We start from the raw sequence: 19,031 nt of genomic DNA on the forward strand, positions 1-19,031 counted from the left end.
TACATTGATGTTGCCCTCGCTAGTGAAAGTGATGACGTAACGAGGCGCTGCAATTTGTTTCGGGCGCCACTCGAGCGATCACCTTCAAATTGATCGCGACTGTACTAAGTTGAAGGCTTCCGAATAGAAAACACGGAAAATGAATTTTAATTCGCCAAGCTAAAAGAAAAAAAAAGTTTTCGAGCGACCGCCGTCTACGGTGTGCATGCAAGCACCTCAACAGCTAGAAGCAGACGACGCGGGGCGGTTATGTCCTTGTGACGTCACTAGTCAGAGGTTGCCAGACCAGCGAGCAGTTCGCAGAAGAAACGAAAAAAATTCGTTTTAAAAATATTTACCAAACAGAATCAACTGAAAATTCGGGGAACTGTAATTTAACGTTTTGGGAATTAAAAGCAAAAAGCAGGATATGCGTGGAAATAGGCTCTCATGGCCCCTTTAAGGGGAGGCATAGAGTAGCGCTATGGCCAAAATCCCTGGACAGCAGTACGTGCCCTAAAAGTAGTTTAGGATGAGATTTTTTTACGGTACTGAACCACTTTGCATGTCTTCCACGCCTGTGATTTTCTTCTCTAATGCATTTTACAAGTTTGCCGGACCTGAAGAAGATATAAGTAGAAGAAAGCTATTCATAAAACGAGTAACAACATGTTGGTCTGCGAGCATCTTTCCATCACAGATGCTAGGCTAGGCATGCTTTCTGTCGACCACAGTTTTGTGGAGAAAACTTTCTCATACCTGTGTTTATTATAAAACAGTCAAGGTCCTTCACTGCAAGTAAGCATTTCCTTACACGAACACTAATAGCACTTATATAGTACTTGGTTGGATCGGTAATGTCGCCAGGTATAAAAAGGAAACAACTGAAGAGTTTATTTTTTTTACAGATATATCACCGGTACGCAGTCATCACTTATAATTAAGAAGCAAACATTCTGGCCTTAACATCGTACATTTCCTAAAAAGTGATATAGGTTATTATCGAACAATGTTGATAATGCTGGTCGCAAGCACCGCTGCCGAGGGATCGTCCCGATTGATGGTGGAGAGTCGGACATGGGCGATGCAACGCAACACGTGATGGTACGCGTGCTGATGTGAGGATTAAAACTTGGAGGGGAAGAAAGTGAGCTGCTTGCCGCCATTGCGCAGAAGATGATTGAATAATAGGGGAAACTTAATTTCCACCTGCCGGCAAAAACCGACAGCCGTGGCCAGTGGGGTCATAGCGTTGTGGTCGCTTGGTAATCGCGTCGTCATCGTCGGCTTGTCGTTTCATGTGGCCTGCGTTGAAAGGGGGCGGGGTTCGCGGAACACATACACATTGCATGCAGTCAAAGCAGGCTCAATGTGCCGAACCAATTGGGCCAGGATGCTGACTTGACAGCAACACCTCCAGAACTTATACGTAGCGGAAAGCTGAACAATAGCGCGACAGTGGCATGGTTTAATGGCAAACGGGCCGTCATCCTTGATCCGGCAATAATATTATTTGCTGCTTTCTTTAGCGAAGATAAAAATGCACTCCAACGGCGATATCAAGACTGCTAGCTGTAGTACAGCGACACCCCCCCCCCCCCCCCCCCCCCCCACCGAACGAAAAATTTCGAAATGTCAACGTAAGCAGTCGTGTACATAGCGCAAGCATTAAGCATGTTTAGCCACCATTCTCGGCACACTCGAACATCATGCGGAAACCGCGACAAACCTGAGAGCGAACATGAAGCCCAACCTTTACGAAACAATCCGAAGTCAGCCGCCCGAGAGGCTTTCAGGATTAAATCCTTGGCCAGTCGATAGCTAAAAGCGGTACGCTACTACCGTGACCGATGGAGATTGAAGAGCTTCGTTTCCAGATGCTTGAGGCTACTTGGTTAGTGTAGCAGCGTCTTGATACGTGTTGTAATTGGCGTATAATGCTTTGCAGCGTATAAGTCTTCCTCTTGGTTATATTTTATCCAAATGCTCGGCGCGAATAGTGCCACCATAGCGGGCCGGCAATGGAACGGAGTGAGTCGAGGGAAACCATGTTAGCCCATGTTAACGAAAATTTTATGTAGTCGCAAACGAAGATGTGAAGCAGGCGAAAGAAAACTGAGTAATATCCTCAACGTATCACTGTAAGCTAGCGTTATGCAAGTCATCGCTTTGTGTGATGTGTCGCGGAAAGCCTTAGAATGGCAGTCGGCAACGCAATCCCTGTAATCTGGGAGCATAATATTTGCCATTGTTTGTCAGCCTGTTTATTGAATGTTTCGTTCCATTGTAAAAACAAGCAAGAAAACAAAAAAATTGCCGGTGGTTTAGCTCTGGTTAAACCTGGAGTGACGCGATAGCTACAGCTGGCCGAGTGGAACTTGGTCACGTGACCAACCACGTGACAGCGTGGCGGCGCCGCCAGACTGAAGGCTCGAAATGCTACCGTAATGTAGCTATCGCTATAAAATCGGAAATTTCAGTGTCTGTATTGGTGGTCACCGGGGTACAATAGTGGAGCGGGCGAGGTTGGTCTCAGCAACCTCAAACTATATTCTGTCTGTATTGGGAATCACGCGAAAAGAGCACTACTGCCTTTCTTCCGGTTGATGTGTTTTAATGTTTTTTGACGTTTTTGTCGTGCGTCCGAACGTGTTCACATGCTTATAGCTGGGACCTCAAGTGCGGAGCTCAATTCGCAGGCGCTTCTGCCGTACACCAACTGGCGCCTCCTGAATAGCTACCACCAGTCGTCATCGGTAGCCAGCTGGGCACAGAACAAGGATTTTGTCACGTCAGCGTACCTGGCCTATGCGTTCACCCTGGACAGCTTCCTACTACGTTACACGCAGGTGCGCGCCGCGTTTGCCACTCGAGGCTGAATAACGACAAATATTTTGCTGCGATGTCGGAGCGCGCTCGTCGTGAATGACGCAGCATTCTTGCGTGTCATCCTTGACAGAACGGCATGCAGCTTCGAAAAAAGAGAAGTTGATCGAGGGACTGTTTTCTAAGCTAGTATCATAGCCTAGTACGTTGGCAGTGATCACAAACCTGGTGTTTTTGGGAAGCCCGCCAATAATTAAAAAAAAATATTTTCGAGGTAGAGAAGCTTTTTGCGGCAGAGTAATACCAGTCCTGGCGGCCGTCCAAAAAAAAATACAGGTGTATCATGTTATATACAACAATGATTGAATATATTGAGACAGTCAACTTTATAACTATTACACACAGGCGCCAGATTGCAGTTAGGGATTTGTAGCCGGCCGTAAGTAATAGCCATACATGTTTTTCGAGTTTCAGAAACGCGAATTCTCTCGCCGATGTGGACCACAAATTTGGGACATTGAGCCGCCGCGAAGGCTGAGTGGTTATGACGCTCGGCTGCTGGCCCGAAAGACGCGTTTTCAATCCCGGCTGTGGCGGTCGAATTTCGATGGAGGCAAAATTCCAGAGGCCCGTGTACTGTGCGATGTCAGTGCACGTTAAGATCCCCAGGTGGTCGAAATTACTGGAGCCCTTCACTACGGCGTCCCCCATAGCCTGAGTCGCTTTGGGACATTAAACCCCCATGAACCAAGAACCAAATTTGGGACGTTGCTAGCGCCCTTCGAAAACCGCGCGCGCCTGCTGGGAGCGCAGTAAAATGTCCATCAAATCATGAAGCTCCATGGCGGTGTTCCACGTGACAATCAATGCCTCCCCCGCGATGCACTTCTTCCACGGTGTACATTCTTCCGGATTTTCATTATATCACGCGAAAAATGACCGCGCGGCATGCCAGTGCCTTGTAAAGGCGATAAGCGGGAAAGCCGTCCTCGAGTACTCGCAAGCCTGCGAGCACTCTTCAGTGAGAGCGTCATTTACTTCGCTGTTTGTTTAAGAAGGCCACACACTCTGCCGCATGATCTGCTTCCAGAAAACCGGAGTGATTTCTTCAATGGCTCCGCGATTGTGTTCCCACTTATGAGCGCTACTCCAAATCAAAATATTCATATTGCAGGAATGTTCGAAGGCATATGTCGTGTCCGCAGATAAATTTTTCGCGTCTGTTTTTCAATCCTTACTCGGTTTCTCTTGCGCGAGCTCCAGCAATACGAAGGAAAAAAGGGAAGGGACCTAGCTGTGACAAATCTTAGTCGTGCACAAGCGTGTTGCACTGCACACCGGTTTATCACAAACAGATAATCTGACATTGCGTATGTTCTCGTGGAAGGGAAAACCTAGTAAATGACGCTCGCGCTGGAGGTGGATTAGTGCGCTTGCGGGTACTCCGGCTGATTTTCCCCTTTACGCCCTCAGGGCGTTCATATGCTGTGCGGTTGACGGCCGCACGATATTATTCAAAACTCGGAAGCCTGCAGACGGTAAATGCCCTTTTGGCAGAAGTGACCACGCAACGGGATTTGCATACGGAGCACTGAAGGCACTCGTGAAGCTCTAAATATACGTAATGCAAGGAGAACCCTTCTTACATTTCGTGACCTTTTGGTCTTTAGGGACGCAATAAGGGCTGCACTATGCGGCTACACATGATGGGGTTCTTTACCGTGCACAAGGTTCTTTACCGTGACTATCTGCCCACCCCACGTGGATGGGATGGGGGTGGGCAGATAGTCACGTTTTAAGAAGGAACGAGAGGAGTATTTTGGGGTTTTTATGGCCGTGGCGGAAGCAGGGCAGGAAACGTGCCAGAGCGCTAGGTTAGTCATAGGCAAATAGTTTGCTACTCATTGGAATGGTTGCTGTCTTAACAGACCCTTTGCTTTATGCTTTAATAGTTGCGTTTCAAGTCAAAATCATTCATTTTTCGTATTTTCTGTTTCAATATCATTATATTCAGTATTATACTTTGTAGTTTCATTATTGTATACCTGTTAATACGTTAACCAACTGCCTTTGTTTTATAGGCCTTGCTGTCAAGCCGCTGCCAAGCTAAAGGGGGCTTTGTCAAGCTGTATCTTACAGCTTTTTCTGCGCCTCCGCTGTCCGTACCTTTTCAATGCAGAAATAAAATTTGATTTGATTTGAACCTAGGCTGCCCTCTTTCAGTCTCTTGCAGCCATCCTTACCATTTTCCGATCCTCAGTCTAATTTCAGTCGCTTTAGTTTGCCGCCAAGTTTCATCCTCGTAAATGGGTGGCAACTCAATTACACTGCTGTTCGCTTTTCTGCTCAGTTAGATCTCTCTGCTGCTATCTGAAATTCGTGAGTACCTGAGCAGTCATCTTGAACCTTTTGCTGTTCCCACTATCATCGTTCTGCCATTGTGTTCACAATGTATTTTGTTTGCCCCTAATTTGTTTTCTAAGAAGGGTACTCAAAATTTTCCACGTTTACAGTGCTCAGTATGAGAATCGTTGGTGCCTTTTCTTGCCAATAATTGGCCACTAGAGTGCTCGTGTACGACATGCCTCCGCTGCATGCGTGTATTTTTTTTAACGCGGCTTTTCCTGCGGAAAATGTAACTCTATGAGCGCCACTCTGGGCTGGAAGAGCGCGTGGAGCTTACTGAGCTGCCTCACTGTACCGAGTCAAATGAGGGGGGAGAATAGTAGAAACTTAAGACGAGCATTACACGAATTTCAGGGTACAAATGAACAACTCGCTAGAGCGTCAGAAGACAAGTACATATGCACCACGATAGACCAACACGAGGACGCACTGATATACTCTGGGGAAGAAAATGAGGAGCTGGATGTGAAATTCGCTGAATGGGAGGTTAAAGGGGCGCTAGCCAGTATGAAGAGAGGCACGGCACCGGGAGATGACCGCATAAAAGTCGGTTTGCTGCAAGACCTCAACGGAAAAGCTATCAAGTACCTCACAGGCTTCATCAATAAAATATGGGAAGGGAAACAAATACCGGAAGAATGGGAAACATCAATAGTGACTTTCATACCCAAACCAGGTAAGAAGATCAACACGGACAATTTAAGACCCATTTTCCTTACGTCGTGCGTGGGAAAGCTTGTGGAAATGATGGTCGGGAAAAGACTATCTGAACACATAGAGGACCAGGAGCTTTTCTCTACAACAATGTTTGGCTTACAGGCACTCTTTTCAGCACAAGACGTGCTTTTACAACCTAATAGGGAAGTCATAGGCTCCCTTTACGGCAATAAACGGGACAGAGCTATCTTAGCTTTAGATTTGAAGGGGGCCGTCGAAAACGTTAAACAGAGGAAGATACTAGAGAATCTCAGCACCACAAACTGCGAAAGACTTACCCGTACGCCAAGGACTTTCTCATGGACAGGAAGGCATACATCAGTATAGGTGACAGTAAATTCAGACCCATAGAGATGTGAACGCGAGGCACGCCTCAAGGGGCGGCAATGTCACCTCTTCTCTTCAACATAGCCATAATGGGCCTCCCCGGGAGGTTCAACATGATAGATGGCGTGAGACACACCATCTACGCGGACGACCTCACTCTGGTCGTCGGGTGGCAGTGTTGGACAGATAGAGGACGCCTTACAGGAGGCAGCGTAAGCGGTACATAAGTATGCCGCAAAGTGTGGCTTTAGGTGTGCACCCACGAAATCAGAGCTCATTCATATCAGGGGGGATAAAAAATCGGCAAGTAAAATTCAGATATACACTGATGGAACTCAGGTCCCGGAGGTAGAAAACATCCGCGTCCTACGGCTACACATCAACAACAAAAGTAATAATGCCATAGCGATAAACAAACTAAAGTCCACGTACGAGCGGATCAGTAGGATAAGTGGCAGAGTATCTGGCAAGCACGGTGGACTCGCGCAAAAGGAGACGTTACGCCTGGTGCAGGCTTTCATCATTAGCCGAATAGCATATGCAAGGCCCTACCTCAGACTGCGGCAGAGAGACAAGAAAAAATTAGACGTAATAATCAGAGCGGCCATCAAGATGGCGCTTGGATTCCCCTTCAAGACGTCCGCTGATCGCCTTCTACACCTAGGAATGCATAACACGCTGGAAGAACTACTCGAAGGTCACAAAACAAGCCAAATAATACGGTTATCAACGACCAAAGTTTGTAGACGAGTCCTCGAGGATCTGCACATAGCGCTGCAACCTACAACAGAAGACAGAGGGGACATTCCCAAGGACTGGAGAGATAAACTACTAGTTAAATCAATACCATGCTTCCCGAGCAGAATCAAGGTAGGAGAGAAGCTAGTGCTATAGAGAAGTATTATGGCAGCAAAAATGACACGTATTATGTAGTCGCGAAAGGCCCTGCGCAAGAGGTTATCTGCACCGTCGCGGTCATACACGAGGAAAAGCAGGCGGATGGACTATCGGTGAAAATTAGTAAAGTTGCGTTAGTTGAGGAAGTGGCGATAGTGCTGGCAGCCACTCACTCCGACGCCGCGCACATAATTTTTGATTCTCATCGCGCCCGTCGAAATTATATAAGGTGAAGAATAGCGCCGCTTGCCAGCAAAATTTTAGCAAGCGCGGAACATAGCTCAATGCAGAGAACAAAACAATTGGTATGGGGGCCCGGACACCAAGGAATAGAAGCGAACGAAGCTGCTCACACAGCGGCACGAGCGTCTCTCCCCCGGAGTTCTACTGAATTCTCAGACTCTGTCGGGACTCCTGTACCGAGTCCGATTACCACATATGAAAAAATTACAGCATAACTGCGCCTCAGTAGGCAGACGTTCCCACAGCCCGCCAAGGGCCCGGACTGAACTCAGGAACGACACCTCAGAAGGCTACAAACGGGGTCATTTCTAAGCCCTGCGATTCTAAAACACGCAGACCCAACTTTTTCGGAGTACTGTAAACTTTGTGAGATGTGGGAAAACGCATATCATATGGTATGTGCCTGCCATAAAAATCAGGAAATAAAGAGAGTAAATCAGCCATCGAGAGAGGCCTGGCAGGCGACTATGCCCATCTGCTTGAACCTGGAGTCCCGGAGGGCTCTGGTCCAAAGAGCGCGGGCAGCGGCTTCCGCCAATGGTGTCCCGGAATGGGGACTGCCACCCAGACAAGCGAGCGGCAAAACCCTTCACTCTTCTCTAAAACCCGCCCCAGTATACCTAATAAAGTTTTACCACTTACACCACGCGGCTTTTATAAAGGCCACATACATTTTCAAGCTATTTTATAGGTTTTGAGCAGTGGTTTATTTTGAACATGTACGACCATTTGGAAACAAAGTGGTGTAGTCGTTACAAAAAATCTGTTCGTCACTGCTACGGTGCAGGAATTAGCCTGCAACTAAATTGGTGCTTGCGGGCAGCGAAGGTTAGCGCAGGTTTTCATCGCCTGCTAGTCTCACAATAGCCCGGGTTCGCAGCCTGCCTTGAGAGACGTGGTGCTGCTGGCAGAACAGGTTGCCAGGTCCGTCAGGAGGCTGCTGCGACGCCCCAACTCTCCTCTGGCGGGAGACGTGTTTCCACCTCCAGACGAGGTCCGGCTGCGTGCTGCGATGAACATCATCAACGCTTCCCAGGACGAAGAATCTGTGATGCGCATGTACAACGACTTCCCTGATGTCAACCCGCTGCAGCCACTCAGGAACAAGGTACGGCCTCGCCCTACGCCCGCTGATCTTGAAACAACCCGCCACGACTAGTTCAATAAAAGTGGTCGATTTAGTATAGAATCCCAGGGATATTTTATTTGAGCTAGTCAGTGCTGCATGTAAAATGAATCTTACCGCAGGTTTGCTCAGCACAAGCTAAATGCTATTCCGCAAAATTTTTTGCGCAACTAATGTTTTTTTCTACTCCCTCTTGAGCCTACATGTCTGTAGGTTTTTGCCTCAGGTGCGAAGCAACGAGACATCCGGCTCGGATCTAGGCCAGAACAGAACTGCCAGGCGTGGTTTCACGTGCCACCGCCAGGCGCCGTCTTTATTTTCTTCCTCGTTGCGGGGGCGCGTTAGCCATGCTCTAGGCGCAGCCAAATGAGGGCTGTTCCTCCTTTGGCGGTGGTCTTTCTATTCCATCCGATCACCTCTGTAGAAAATTGCGTTCAAGTTCCGAAATGTTTATTTCCAAGGGTATTGATAAAGTGGTCTGTTCGAAACAAAATTTAGCACGACCTCTAGTGACAGACAGCTTGCTCGCATGCTAAACATGTGCATCTTGATGTTTCTTTCAGAAACACTGTATCCGGGGCTTCCAGTTTGAGCCAAGTATAAACATAGGGTAGAGTTGTAAGACCGCACTATTTCTATGATTTTGAGATCCTCTGCTCTTAATCGTACCTTAGTTTAGTTTGGCTTGGTTTAGGGAGCTTAACGTCATAAGGCGACTCATGCGATGTGGGACGCTGAAGTGGAGGTTTGCGGATAATTTCGACCACTGGAATTCTTTAACGTGAACTGGCATAAAATAGACAGATTTAAGCACAGTACGCGGGCCTCTAGCATTTTGTCTCCATCGAAAGGCGACCGCCGCGGCCGGGATCGAACTCATGTCTTCCGGGTCAGCATCCGAGCTCCAGAACCACTGAGCCACCGCGGCGGCTCTCTTATGTTTGTTTGATGGTTGCAAGGAGGTGCTTGTACGTAATGCTGTCTTTAGTCAATAAGTGTAGTAGTCTGTTCTTGCAGTCAGACAGTACAGAATGCAATAGCCGCCAAACATGGCTAATTGCCAATGGGACCTGATATATCAACTTCGACGGAGCGAAATATCTACGAACCCAGCACTGTGTCGTAAATATTTCCTTATCTTGTGTTGGGAATGTGAAGCGAAATTTTCCTACCTCACAAGATCTCCTCGGGCTGTGCAAGATTGCGAATTCCTTCTCTATGTGCAAACATAGATGTAAAAAGAGTATGGTCAATGCGCGTAACTGTTGGTTCAATGGGCAGGAGGGCTGGCTTTCTGGATACCATATGCACAGGACAAGCTTAGTTTCTCTCAAACAAGTGATGCCTAAATGATATTCCAAACAAAAGCAGTTTATTGTGGCTCACACGAAAACGATGCCCTCTAAGCGAACAGCGTTCTTAATGCATGTAAGCTGGTATTCAAAGCATGTACTATCGGAACAAACAGCAGAGGCTTTAGTAGTCGAGAAATTATAGTGGAAAATCTGATACGAAAGAAAAGGCCAGATTAAATACGTGGCGTCCATAATTACTTCTGATAAAGAAGGACTGCTGTTGAACGGCGCGGGAAAAAAAACATGCGTTTTGTTCGTATTTTGTTTGTTTGCTTCTGTATACCATTTTCTTATAATTTTAATGGGGCAGCAATGTTTGCAGTCATCTAGATCACGAAATAGGGTACGGTATTTAAATCGCCTCCCGGAAAAGCACCTATGACTTAAAACACCGTGCAGTGTGTTTCTTCCCTGGTGATGAAGTGTTGCTGTGGGCTCCAGTGCGCACCCCCGGCTTGTGCGAAAAATTCCTCAGCCACTTTTTTGGTCCGTACACTGTACACGAACGAACGTCCCCCGTGAACTGTCGCGTTGCCCCTGCCCATCCTGTCAATGACCGACGTTGTCGCGGTGTAGACATTGCTCACGTGTCGCGCTTAAAGCCTTTCGCCCGTCGCCCTACGTCGCTCTAACGTGCGCCCGGGCCGGTAGCTTTCGTCTGTAAAGGGAGCAAGTGTGAGCACAGTGCGTGACCTTCGTCTCCATCTGTAAATATTCATAATCATCACGCATCTTCGTCTCCGGAGAAGTGGCCGACCATACTTGCGAGTGGCAATAAAAGCTCGCTCCGTGCACAGTCTCACAATATTAGCATAGTTTTCAGCCGAAGCCACTCATGTGCGTACATAAATAGGAGCCTCAAAGGTTTTAGCTGCAAATTTGTATAGCGTAGGATAAGTAGAATTGCAGTAACGGGGGTTGTTTTTCATCAGCGGCTTTACTCCGGCGGCATCTTTTTTAATCTCAAGACAGGAACCTGAAGCCGAAATTCTCTTAGTAAGAGCGGGTGCTTTGAAGCTCCCAGCAGCCTTCCTTTCTTGGCATTTCTCCTTGAGGTCGTGGGCGAAGCCATTTTCTCTCTGCTATCAAGGCTTCCCGCCAGAAACCTTATCTGTTAACAGATATGTGCAAGGCGTTTTGCTCAACTCGTGCAGTTCGACTTCACTCATTTACTACCGCCTATTTACCGTAGCATCACCGTTAGCGTTTTTATGCAGCAGTGCTTGAAATTTTGCATAATGTTGCGCACAATATTCCTCAATGTTGCAGTGACACTGTTAACTGTAGACATTTCTTTTAACTTTCAATAATGCTGCACTGTTTGAGAGTTGCATACAATGAATATCTATTACACTGTATTCGTGTACTTTAAACAGTACTGTCATATCTTTAAAAAAAGTATTGGTCTTTGATCATGATGCGTAACGCACGGCGCAGGTGAGTTTCTGAAATCTGCTTTAGCCAGAAAGAGGCGAATATTATTTGGTCAAAATTAATCCAGAGCATTCCACAACAGCCTCCTTCACAGTACATGTGTCACTTCCAGACGTTACATTACACGTACCGAATGCAAGTTGTATAGTGTAAGAGCGAAATTGAATGTAGGGACTGTTCGAGAAACGGAGTTCGGTGTGCTAACTTGTTCCTTTAAGTGGAATTCTGTTTTTTATATGCTTTCGAAATCAGGAGGTAATCATTCGCTTAGCAGAAGTACGCGAGACCATTACGTAGTCTTCAAAGTTGGCTTGAAATTTGGCTTGAAATTTGGGAAATTTGGCTTGAAGTAGACCGTCTGTACGAGGACATTTTCCGTCGTGCATTCTGATGAGTCATTTGCACTCATCGGTAGCTTGTAGTCAGATGGTGCCCCATCAGTGGGCATATTCTCTGAGCTTTGAAAATACACGTTTGAACGATTAACGTCGTCATAATCATGATCAGACAAACTCATCCACAGCCGGCCAAAGGCCTGTTGCACTATCTCAAGCTGATTTGGTCCAGCGCGAGGTGCAGCCATGTATTTATGCAAATTTCTCTATCTCCTCTACTCACTGGACCCTGTGCCGCTACCCGCTACATTTGCCTTTTCCTGAAACCCACTCGGTCACCCCCCGGTACCGTCGGTTAACTTCTGTCCGCATTGCATGCCTTGCATATCCCCTTTTCCTGCTCTTGAATTCAGCTAAGACGTCATTAAGTTTAGTATAATCCCGGAGACATTCGCCGCCCTCCTTTTTCTGCCTGTTAAACTAATACCTACCATTACTGTTTTCATAGAGTTAGGCGCTGTTGTAAATTTAATTTAAAAACTTTCCGCCAGACTTTAAGTTTCTGCCCTCCGTATGTGAGTACCTGCGTGGTACAACTATTTATGGATATGCTTTCTATGATCACAGAGCACCCGCCAAATGCTCTCTACCCCTTCTTGCTGTCCTGACTATATATATCACTTTCCTGATCTAAATCTGGTCCTGATGTGAATTTGAATTTTCTTATCACTTTGACCACCTCGATCGCTGCCTCATAAAATCTTTTTCTTCTAAAACTGCAGTCCTGCTTTAGTTACATGCCACTTCATTTAGGCACAGGCTGTTTCACATTTAGAGGGGAGCTAGCGTGTGACCGCCGCGTTTCCCGAAGCGCTGCTGTCGAATTCCTGCGAGAATAGGCGGAACAAAGCACATGCGCGCAAAGAGAAGCAAAGCGTATTTATTGCGTATGCGCTTTTGCCGCCCATTCTCTCCTACTATTGGCGGAAGCGATTCTCGAAGCTCGGCAGTAAAGAACTCCCGGTTTCCTTCTCAGTGTAAAAGAGCCTTTAAATTGGTTAGTTCTTTGCCCTGATATACTTTTCAGGGCAGTAGAATCAGCAAATTGGCGGCTCCTAGCGTGTTCCTGATTTATTCGGATCCCCAATTCTTTACAATCCAACCCACTAAATATAGGAGCGGATAATGTGTGTCGCATTGAAGGGGACATCCTTTCTAATTCGTGAGTTGTACGATCAAAGTAGTAATAAAAAAATTCTTTCCCCCCAATATTTTGTCTGTATTTGAAGCTAATTATCTGTCCACCCACAAAATTAAAAGAAAAGCCCTGCTCGACAAAGTTTTTGTGGCTGCTGTGTCCCTTCCGCTGCAGATGAAGCTCGTGTCGTTCCTGTACGCCCGCCAGAACGCGTCTACCACCTACAAGGCATTGGACGCCACAGTCTTCGACGGGTTCCGTATCAACCCACAGCTCACCCTGGTATGCTCGCCTCGATTGCGCCTTGCATGAGGAGCGCAGTGTAAGGCTTGTGATATCAACCACACTATTGCTGCCCCTCTTCCCGTGCTCTCTTTTTGCTCTTCCTGCAGCGCATGCACGCTGCCTCAATACTCGTGCCTATGTCCGGCGTTCGCGGAATGTTGAAATGGACGATGCTCCATGCGAATGCTCAAACCACTTGATATAAGAGCTAGCGCTGTAAATAAACGCCAAGTTTGGTATCCGGTGACCATATGTGCACTCAGACATGTCTTCCTTATAGCAGCGGCGCATCGCTCGCAGCAGGCTTAGCAGTGTGGCCAGCCGGCTGCGTTGCGTTTCCTCTCTTGGATGTGATAATAAAGCCTGTCATAAGAGACAGTGCCGCAAGCCCTTATTTCTTTCTTAAGGCAGGGCTGATCTTCAGTGTGAGACACCCTCATTGCGCAATAACTGCAAACTCCCTTCGGGCTGCCTTCGCCGATCGAATAGTGAAATTGCCTAATTATACAGTCGCTGAATAACCAAACTGTTTTTTTTTCAAAATATCAACCAAGAACTAGCTCTATACGTGGTCAAGATTTGTTTGTTTCATTTAGCTGTAGCGTGCCTTAAGGAGCAGTAATTCCCGTTGCTTCGCTTTAAGACTTAAGTGCAAAAGCTGCTCAAAATGCCGCCTGTATAACCGCGCCTGAGAGCAGTAATGGTTTTCTGCCTGCCTTTCAGGTACGCACCGGACGCATCGCCAGCCGTGCTTCTAGGTGGCTTGGGCAGTCGACTGGCAGGCACGCTGTACTTGGACTACGTCGAACGGCGTGCCGACGCAGGCTCCGTGTACAAGGAGAACTGGCACTGCCTCGTGCCGAGTGCCAACGACAGTGATTCGGACGACCGTGAAGACCTGGTGGCGGCTTCGGCCGCGATGCGTGTCATCTGGGACACCTTCCAGCACGGAAGGAGGGCAGGAAAAGAGACGCCCTTAAGGTTTGTGTGCAGCGCTGTTTAAAATGTAAGAAAATTGCGAAGAATGGAAAAGAAGCAGAGTAGGACACGTTAAAAAGTAAACGAAACAGTTAGGTCATAAATAGCTGATAAAGGTGAAAGAGATAGCCAAAAATACAATAGAGATAGGTACGCCACTCTACTAGACGCAATGAGGACACACGAGAGGAAAGATATTTGGTGAATACTTCTGTTATCTACTATGCCATCTTGACACGAAAAACAAAATGGGCTTAGCAAGGTGAACCAGCCATCGTTCCTATTCAAACTAGATGCCGAATTAACCCGTCTACTGCTACCCGGCACAAACTATGCTTTCACACTATTATGCGGCCGTTGTATCACTCGGGACAGTTAAGCGCCAGAGGTGCAAGCCCAGCGGGTAATGTTCATTAGCGAAGAACAAGCGCTAGAGAAAGGCTGTTTGTTGTGCTGAATTGCGGGGTTCGCTACGGGCCATCTTGAACACCGTAACAGAAGGCAGAGATACCGTGCTCATATAATTTCTTCTTTGACGCTTGCGTTTCGGATGGAGCAATCAGACGGGGAAAGGGGGTTTGACAAATGTCCTAATCACTGTCCGGAGCGTACATTCAGAGCTGAAAATGAATGAGTTGACTGCTTGTTAGCACCTTATGGTGTTTGTCATAGAGTTATTCAGTCGGATACTATTCTATCGTAAAAACAGTTATTTTTTTTCAAAAGTTTTGGTAAAAGATTTGTGATATAGCTCAGAAGATGGAGCAGCAAAACAAGGCGGGAAGCGTCCCTTCTATATGCCCGGTTTCTGCGCGGGTAAATAATGTCTTATTGCCCTCCTGCCCTTTTAACGGACTGAACCAGGACACACTTCTCCGCGTGGTAATCGGGTCAGAACACAAGGTAATTATCTAGACCTTCGCACAGACCACATTATACGGGATATGTTTTTATCACTTGTTCCCATCCTCACTGCTTTCTGCACATGCGGAGCGTTCCTGTAGTTACGGAGACGCAGCTAGGTGTATCACCTGCTTCCCACGTCACCGCGGCCCCAGAGCCGTTGGAGGTGCTAGCGTGCGTTGTAAATTTTACTGCAAGTTCAAGTCACGTTCTTGAGCTGTCGTGCCAGATTTGCGGGCGCCGGTACGGCGAAAAGAGTTGCGAGCTTCTTCCATTAACAGCCCTGCACCTTTCTGTGGCAGGTGTCGTGTTGGGCGTCAGATCAGTAATATAGTAATAAAAACACCTTTATTGACTGGAAATAGAATGCTCTCAGGTGGTGTCCTTAGTCCGGGATTCCTTATGTCTTGGCCCCTGCTACCACACGCTCCAACAGTCATTGCTGGCCAGTGGTTATCAGGTCAGTCAGCCGGTCGTCCCCGCCTGGTGAGATGAGGACTGGATGGAAGATCAGAAAGGGCATGGAATTTTCAGAACATATGGGAGAGGGAGGGATGTTCTCCACAGTTAAGACACAGTGGCGGGTTCAGAGGGGGATGGATGTAGGAGTACAACAGAGTAGTGGGGTTAAGTGCCTTTTATTGGTCCTCTCAGAAAAAAAAAACATAAATGAAAGAGAGAGGGAGCCCGGACCAGCAACGCTTTACCGGGCTTAAAGCCAATAAAAAAAGAAAAGGAGCTAAACGCTCAAAAAATAAAACTTAATTTAAGGAGAAAAGCAGAAAAATAGAAGCAACAAACAAAAAAAAACAAACCCGAAAGGCGCAGAACAGACAGAGCACAGATAACGTCACAGAGAATGTCAACACAGATAAAGTCACAGGCACAGTTGGTCCAGACACCACAGACAGTCAGAAGCACAGATTGAGTCACAGAAAATGTCAGCACAGATAAAGTCACAGGCACAGTTGGTTCAAACACAGTGTCCGACCACAGAGATATACATCATTGTCCAGCAAAGGAACACAGAGCACTTCTCTGTACAGAGCTTATGCAGGAAAATGATATTGACGAAGGTACTCATCGGGAATGTGTAGGAATTGTGCTGCTGATGAGATGAACCATTTGAATCAGAACAGCACAAGCAGCAGGGTTATTGAAAAGAGAGGGGTAAGTAGACAGTGTATTGTGAGATGAGCAGAGAGACTTTAAACGGGAAACTAAAGGAGCAGTAAGGGAGCAATTCCGGAAGTAATGACTAACATCTTCGCACAAAACACCGCATGAGCAAACTGAAGAAGGAGATAAGCCAATTTTTTTAAAGTAGAAAGGGAATGGCCGTGCCCAGTGTGTAAAGTAATAAGAGGACTCCTAAATAGACGAATGGAAGGAATATTGAGCGTATCGGGGATTCAGTTAAATAATTCTGTGCCGCCATTATTTTCTTGCCAATAGCTCGCCATAAAAGAAGTGAAGAATGGCGTAAACGGGAACGCACGCAACGGCGTAAAAGGGTAGAAGTGTGTAAATGGCCATATTGCCCAGAATACTAGCAGCCTGGTCGGCTAACTCATTTCCAAAAATTCCGGAGTGACCCCGGATATGAAATAAAAGAAATGAGGCAAGAGAAGACAAACGATAGAGATCTTTCTTAATGGAAATAATTGTCCGGTTAAATGAGGTAACTGAAGACAGGGCAGAAAGCAGAGATAGAGAATCAGTGTAGAAATGAACGGGCATAGAAGGAGGGTTATTAATAGCAAACGCAATAGTGCCTGTCGGCAGCTGCCTCCAGAAGACTGCCCTCTTACGGGTAAGACTGGGGTGAGGTGAAGTGAAATGCTAGCGAGCAGCGAAGCTCGCCAACTGGATAGAGAAGATTAAAGGCTCCGTCTGAGGTGGGCTGCGAACTTCCCCACAGACTGGTGCGAGTACTCTCGTGGAAGCGCGCGAGCGCGCTCGCTTCCAGGGACGCCTGAATGCCCAGTTACCCAGATGAACTGGAAGGAATGAGAAGTGAAGCTGAGGAGGGGAAAAAGTAGAGAGGCAGAAGTAGTAGCGAGATAGCTATGAAGAAAGTTCCCGCAAGCTGCCTGAGAGCCGGTAAGAACGCGTACCGTTTGAAGTGGAGTGAGGGTGGCAGTAGACAGGATGACTCGAGCGACTGCTCAAATTTCGAGATCAGTAGGAGTGTAAGCGAGAAGCTCGGCGGCTGCGTATGTGGGCTTGAGAGCCGCGTCGACCACTGCGGAAACGCCTTTTCCCCTGGGGCCCGACTGGCGTCCGCATACAGGACCTGCAGGCTGGTTGCTTCAGCGCAGTAGGTGCGACGAAGAAAGGCGGCGTGGTGGTGGTGGCGAGTTGATGGCCTATAGGGTTCACATTGCAGGGCAGTCTAGTGACAAGCACCCTCCACTGTGCTTGGTGTGAAAGAGATGTAGGGGCATACAGAAGAGGAGATGAATTTTGCTAGCCAAGCTTGGCGAGAATTGACTGGCTCGAGTCAGAACTGGCGCAATCTGTGCCGCCTGATGCATTTCATTGAGCTCGTCGAGGGTGTTGGGGATCCTTAGCTAAAGGAGTGAATGGGTGGGGTTGCCGAGGTGGAGACCTCGAGGAAGGTTTTGAGCCTGGCGCTGGAGAGTGGTAATTGAAGTCTAGTGTCTGACGGAAACCCGTCTGGTCGGGATGGCACATGATGAAAGTAGAAGGCGACGACCAAAAGAAAGGATGAGATGACATTTCGGCTCCCTCACGGGAGCCTTGTTCACAAGCGAAAGTGGTCATTCGGGCTGTGTCGGTACTCGTCAGGATGAGGTAGGGGATATTGTAGAGAAGGTGAGCGTGTATCAGCGCCTGCACCAGCGGAAGGGTGGTAGCGTCGCGAAGCCCGCGACACTGACTCGTAACGCGGGCAAATGTCCTGGAGAGTGAACACCGGGATACGAATAAAAGACCAAAAAGGGAGGGACTGACCGTGGAGTATGACTGAGATGGGAGGAGGCGGAACACCACGGCCGCACCTATACATCACAAGAAGCTCGGATTTAGTGGATGAGCATGTGAGGCTGCCGCGCACGAGACAGCTGTCTTGGCTGGAGGCGGCCTGTTTGAGTAGGGTTTCAGGGTGGCCGACCGAACCGTGAGCTACCCACACCGTAATGTCATCGGCGTAAACCGTGTGGCAGATATTTTCGAACCCTTCAAGGAGGGGTGGAAGTCCGCGCAGGGCGAGTTTGGAATGGAACCGGAAAGAATGAGAAGTGGAACTGAGGAAGGGCGATAGTAGAAAGGCAGAAGTATTGGGGAGAGAGTTATGAAGAAGCTGCATGCAGGCTGCCTGAGAGTCCGTAAGAAAGTGCACTGTTCGAGGTGGTGTGATGGCGGCAGTACACGAGATGGCTCGAGCGATTGCCCGAATTTAGAGATCAGTAGGAGTGCTAGAGCGACGCTTGGCAGCTACGTGTGTGGGGACAGGGCCGCGTCGACCACTGCGGAAACGCCTTTGCCCCTGGGGCCTGGACGCGTCCGTATACAGGACGTGCAGTCTGGTGTCCTTGGCGCAGTCGGCGCGATGGAGAAAGGTGGCGTGGTGATCGCGGCGAGCTTGAGGGTGGGTAGGGTTCCCACTGCGGGGCAATGTAGCGACACACCCTCCACAGTGCTTGGGGTGAAAGAGATGTAGGGAACAGAGGGAAGGCAATGAATTTTGGTTGCCAAGCTTGCCGAGAATTCACTGGGTCTAAGTAGTGCTACTGAGGTATACAAGCCACGCCGCCCAAAGCATTTCATTGAGTTCCTTCAGAGTGATGGTGACCATGAGCTCAAGGAATCTATTTGTGGGGATGCGGAAGGGGAGACCTGGATCAAGTTGTTGAGCTCGGCGCTGAACAGTGGTCCGCGTGAGGATGAGGCTAGGGATATGGCAGAGAAGAGAGAGTGTATCAGGGCTTGCACCAGTGGAAGCGTACCGGCGTCGCGAAACCCGAGACGCCGATTGGTAACACGGGCAAGCATATGCA

The 19,031-nt window shown here is 47.9% G+C and overlaps 1 protein-coding gene and 1 pseudogene across 1 annotated transcript in view; both read left to right on the forward strand.

Annotated features, from left to right (window-relative positions):
* The window catches only part of LOC144108636 (uncharacterized), a 44,519-nt gene that overhangs the window by 20,845 nt on the left and 4,643 nt on the right, over positions 1-19,031 (forward strand). Inside the window, exons 6-10 of the mRNA XM_077641823.1 lie at positions 2,679-2,828; positions 4,887-4,967; positions 8,276-8,503; positions 13,018-13,125; positions 13,852-14,109. Of these exons, the coding sequence (XP_077497949.1) occupies positions 2,679-2,828; positions 4,887-4,967; positions 8,276-8,503; positions 13,018-13,125; positions 13,852-14,007 (723 nt within the window). The 3' untranslated portion in view covers positions 14,008-14,109. The remainder of the gene's footprint in view (positions 1-2,678; positions 2,829-4,886; positions 4,968-8,275; positions 8,504-13,017; positions 13,126-13,851; positions 14,110-19,031) is intronic.
* Positions 14,048-19,031, forward strand: part of LOC144108637 (uncharacterized) — a 199,260-nt pseudogene continuing 194,276 nt past the window's right edge.

The sequence above is a fragment of the Amblyomma americanum genome, chromosome 10 (assembly GCF_052857255.1).
Source record: "Amblyomma americanum isolate KBUSLIRL-KWMA chromosome 10, ASM5285725v1, whole genome shotgun sequence".
Lineage (NCBI taxonomy): Eukaryota > Metazoa > Arthropoda > Arachnida > Ixodida > Ixodidae > Amblyomma > Amblyomma americanum.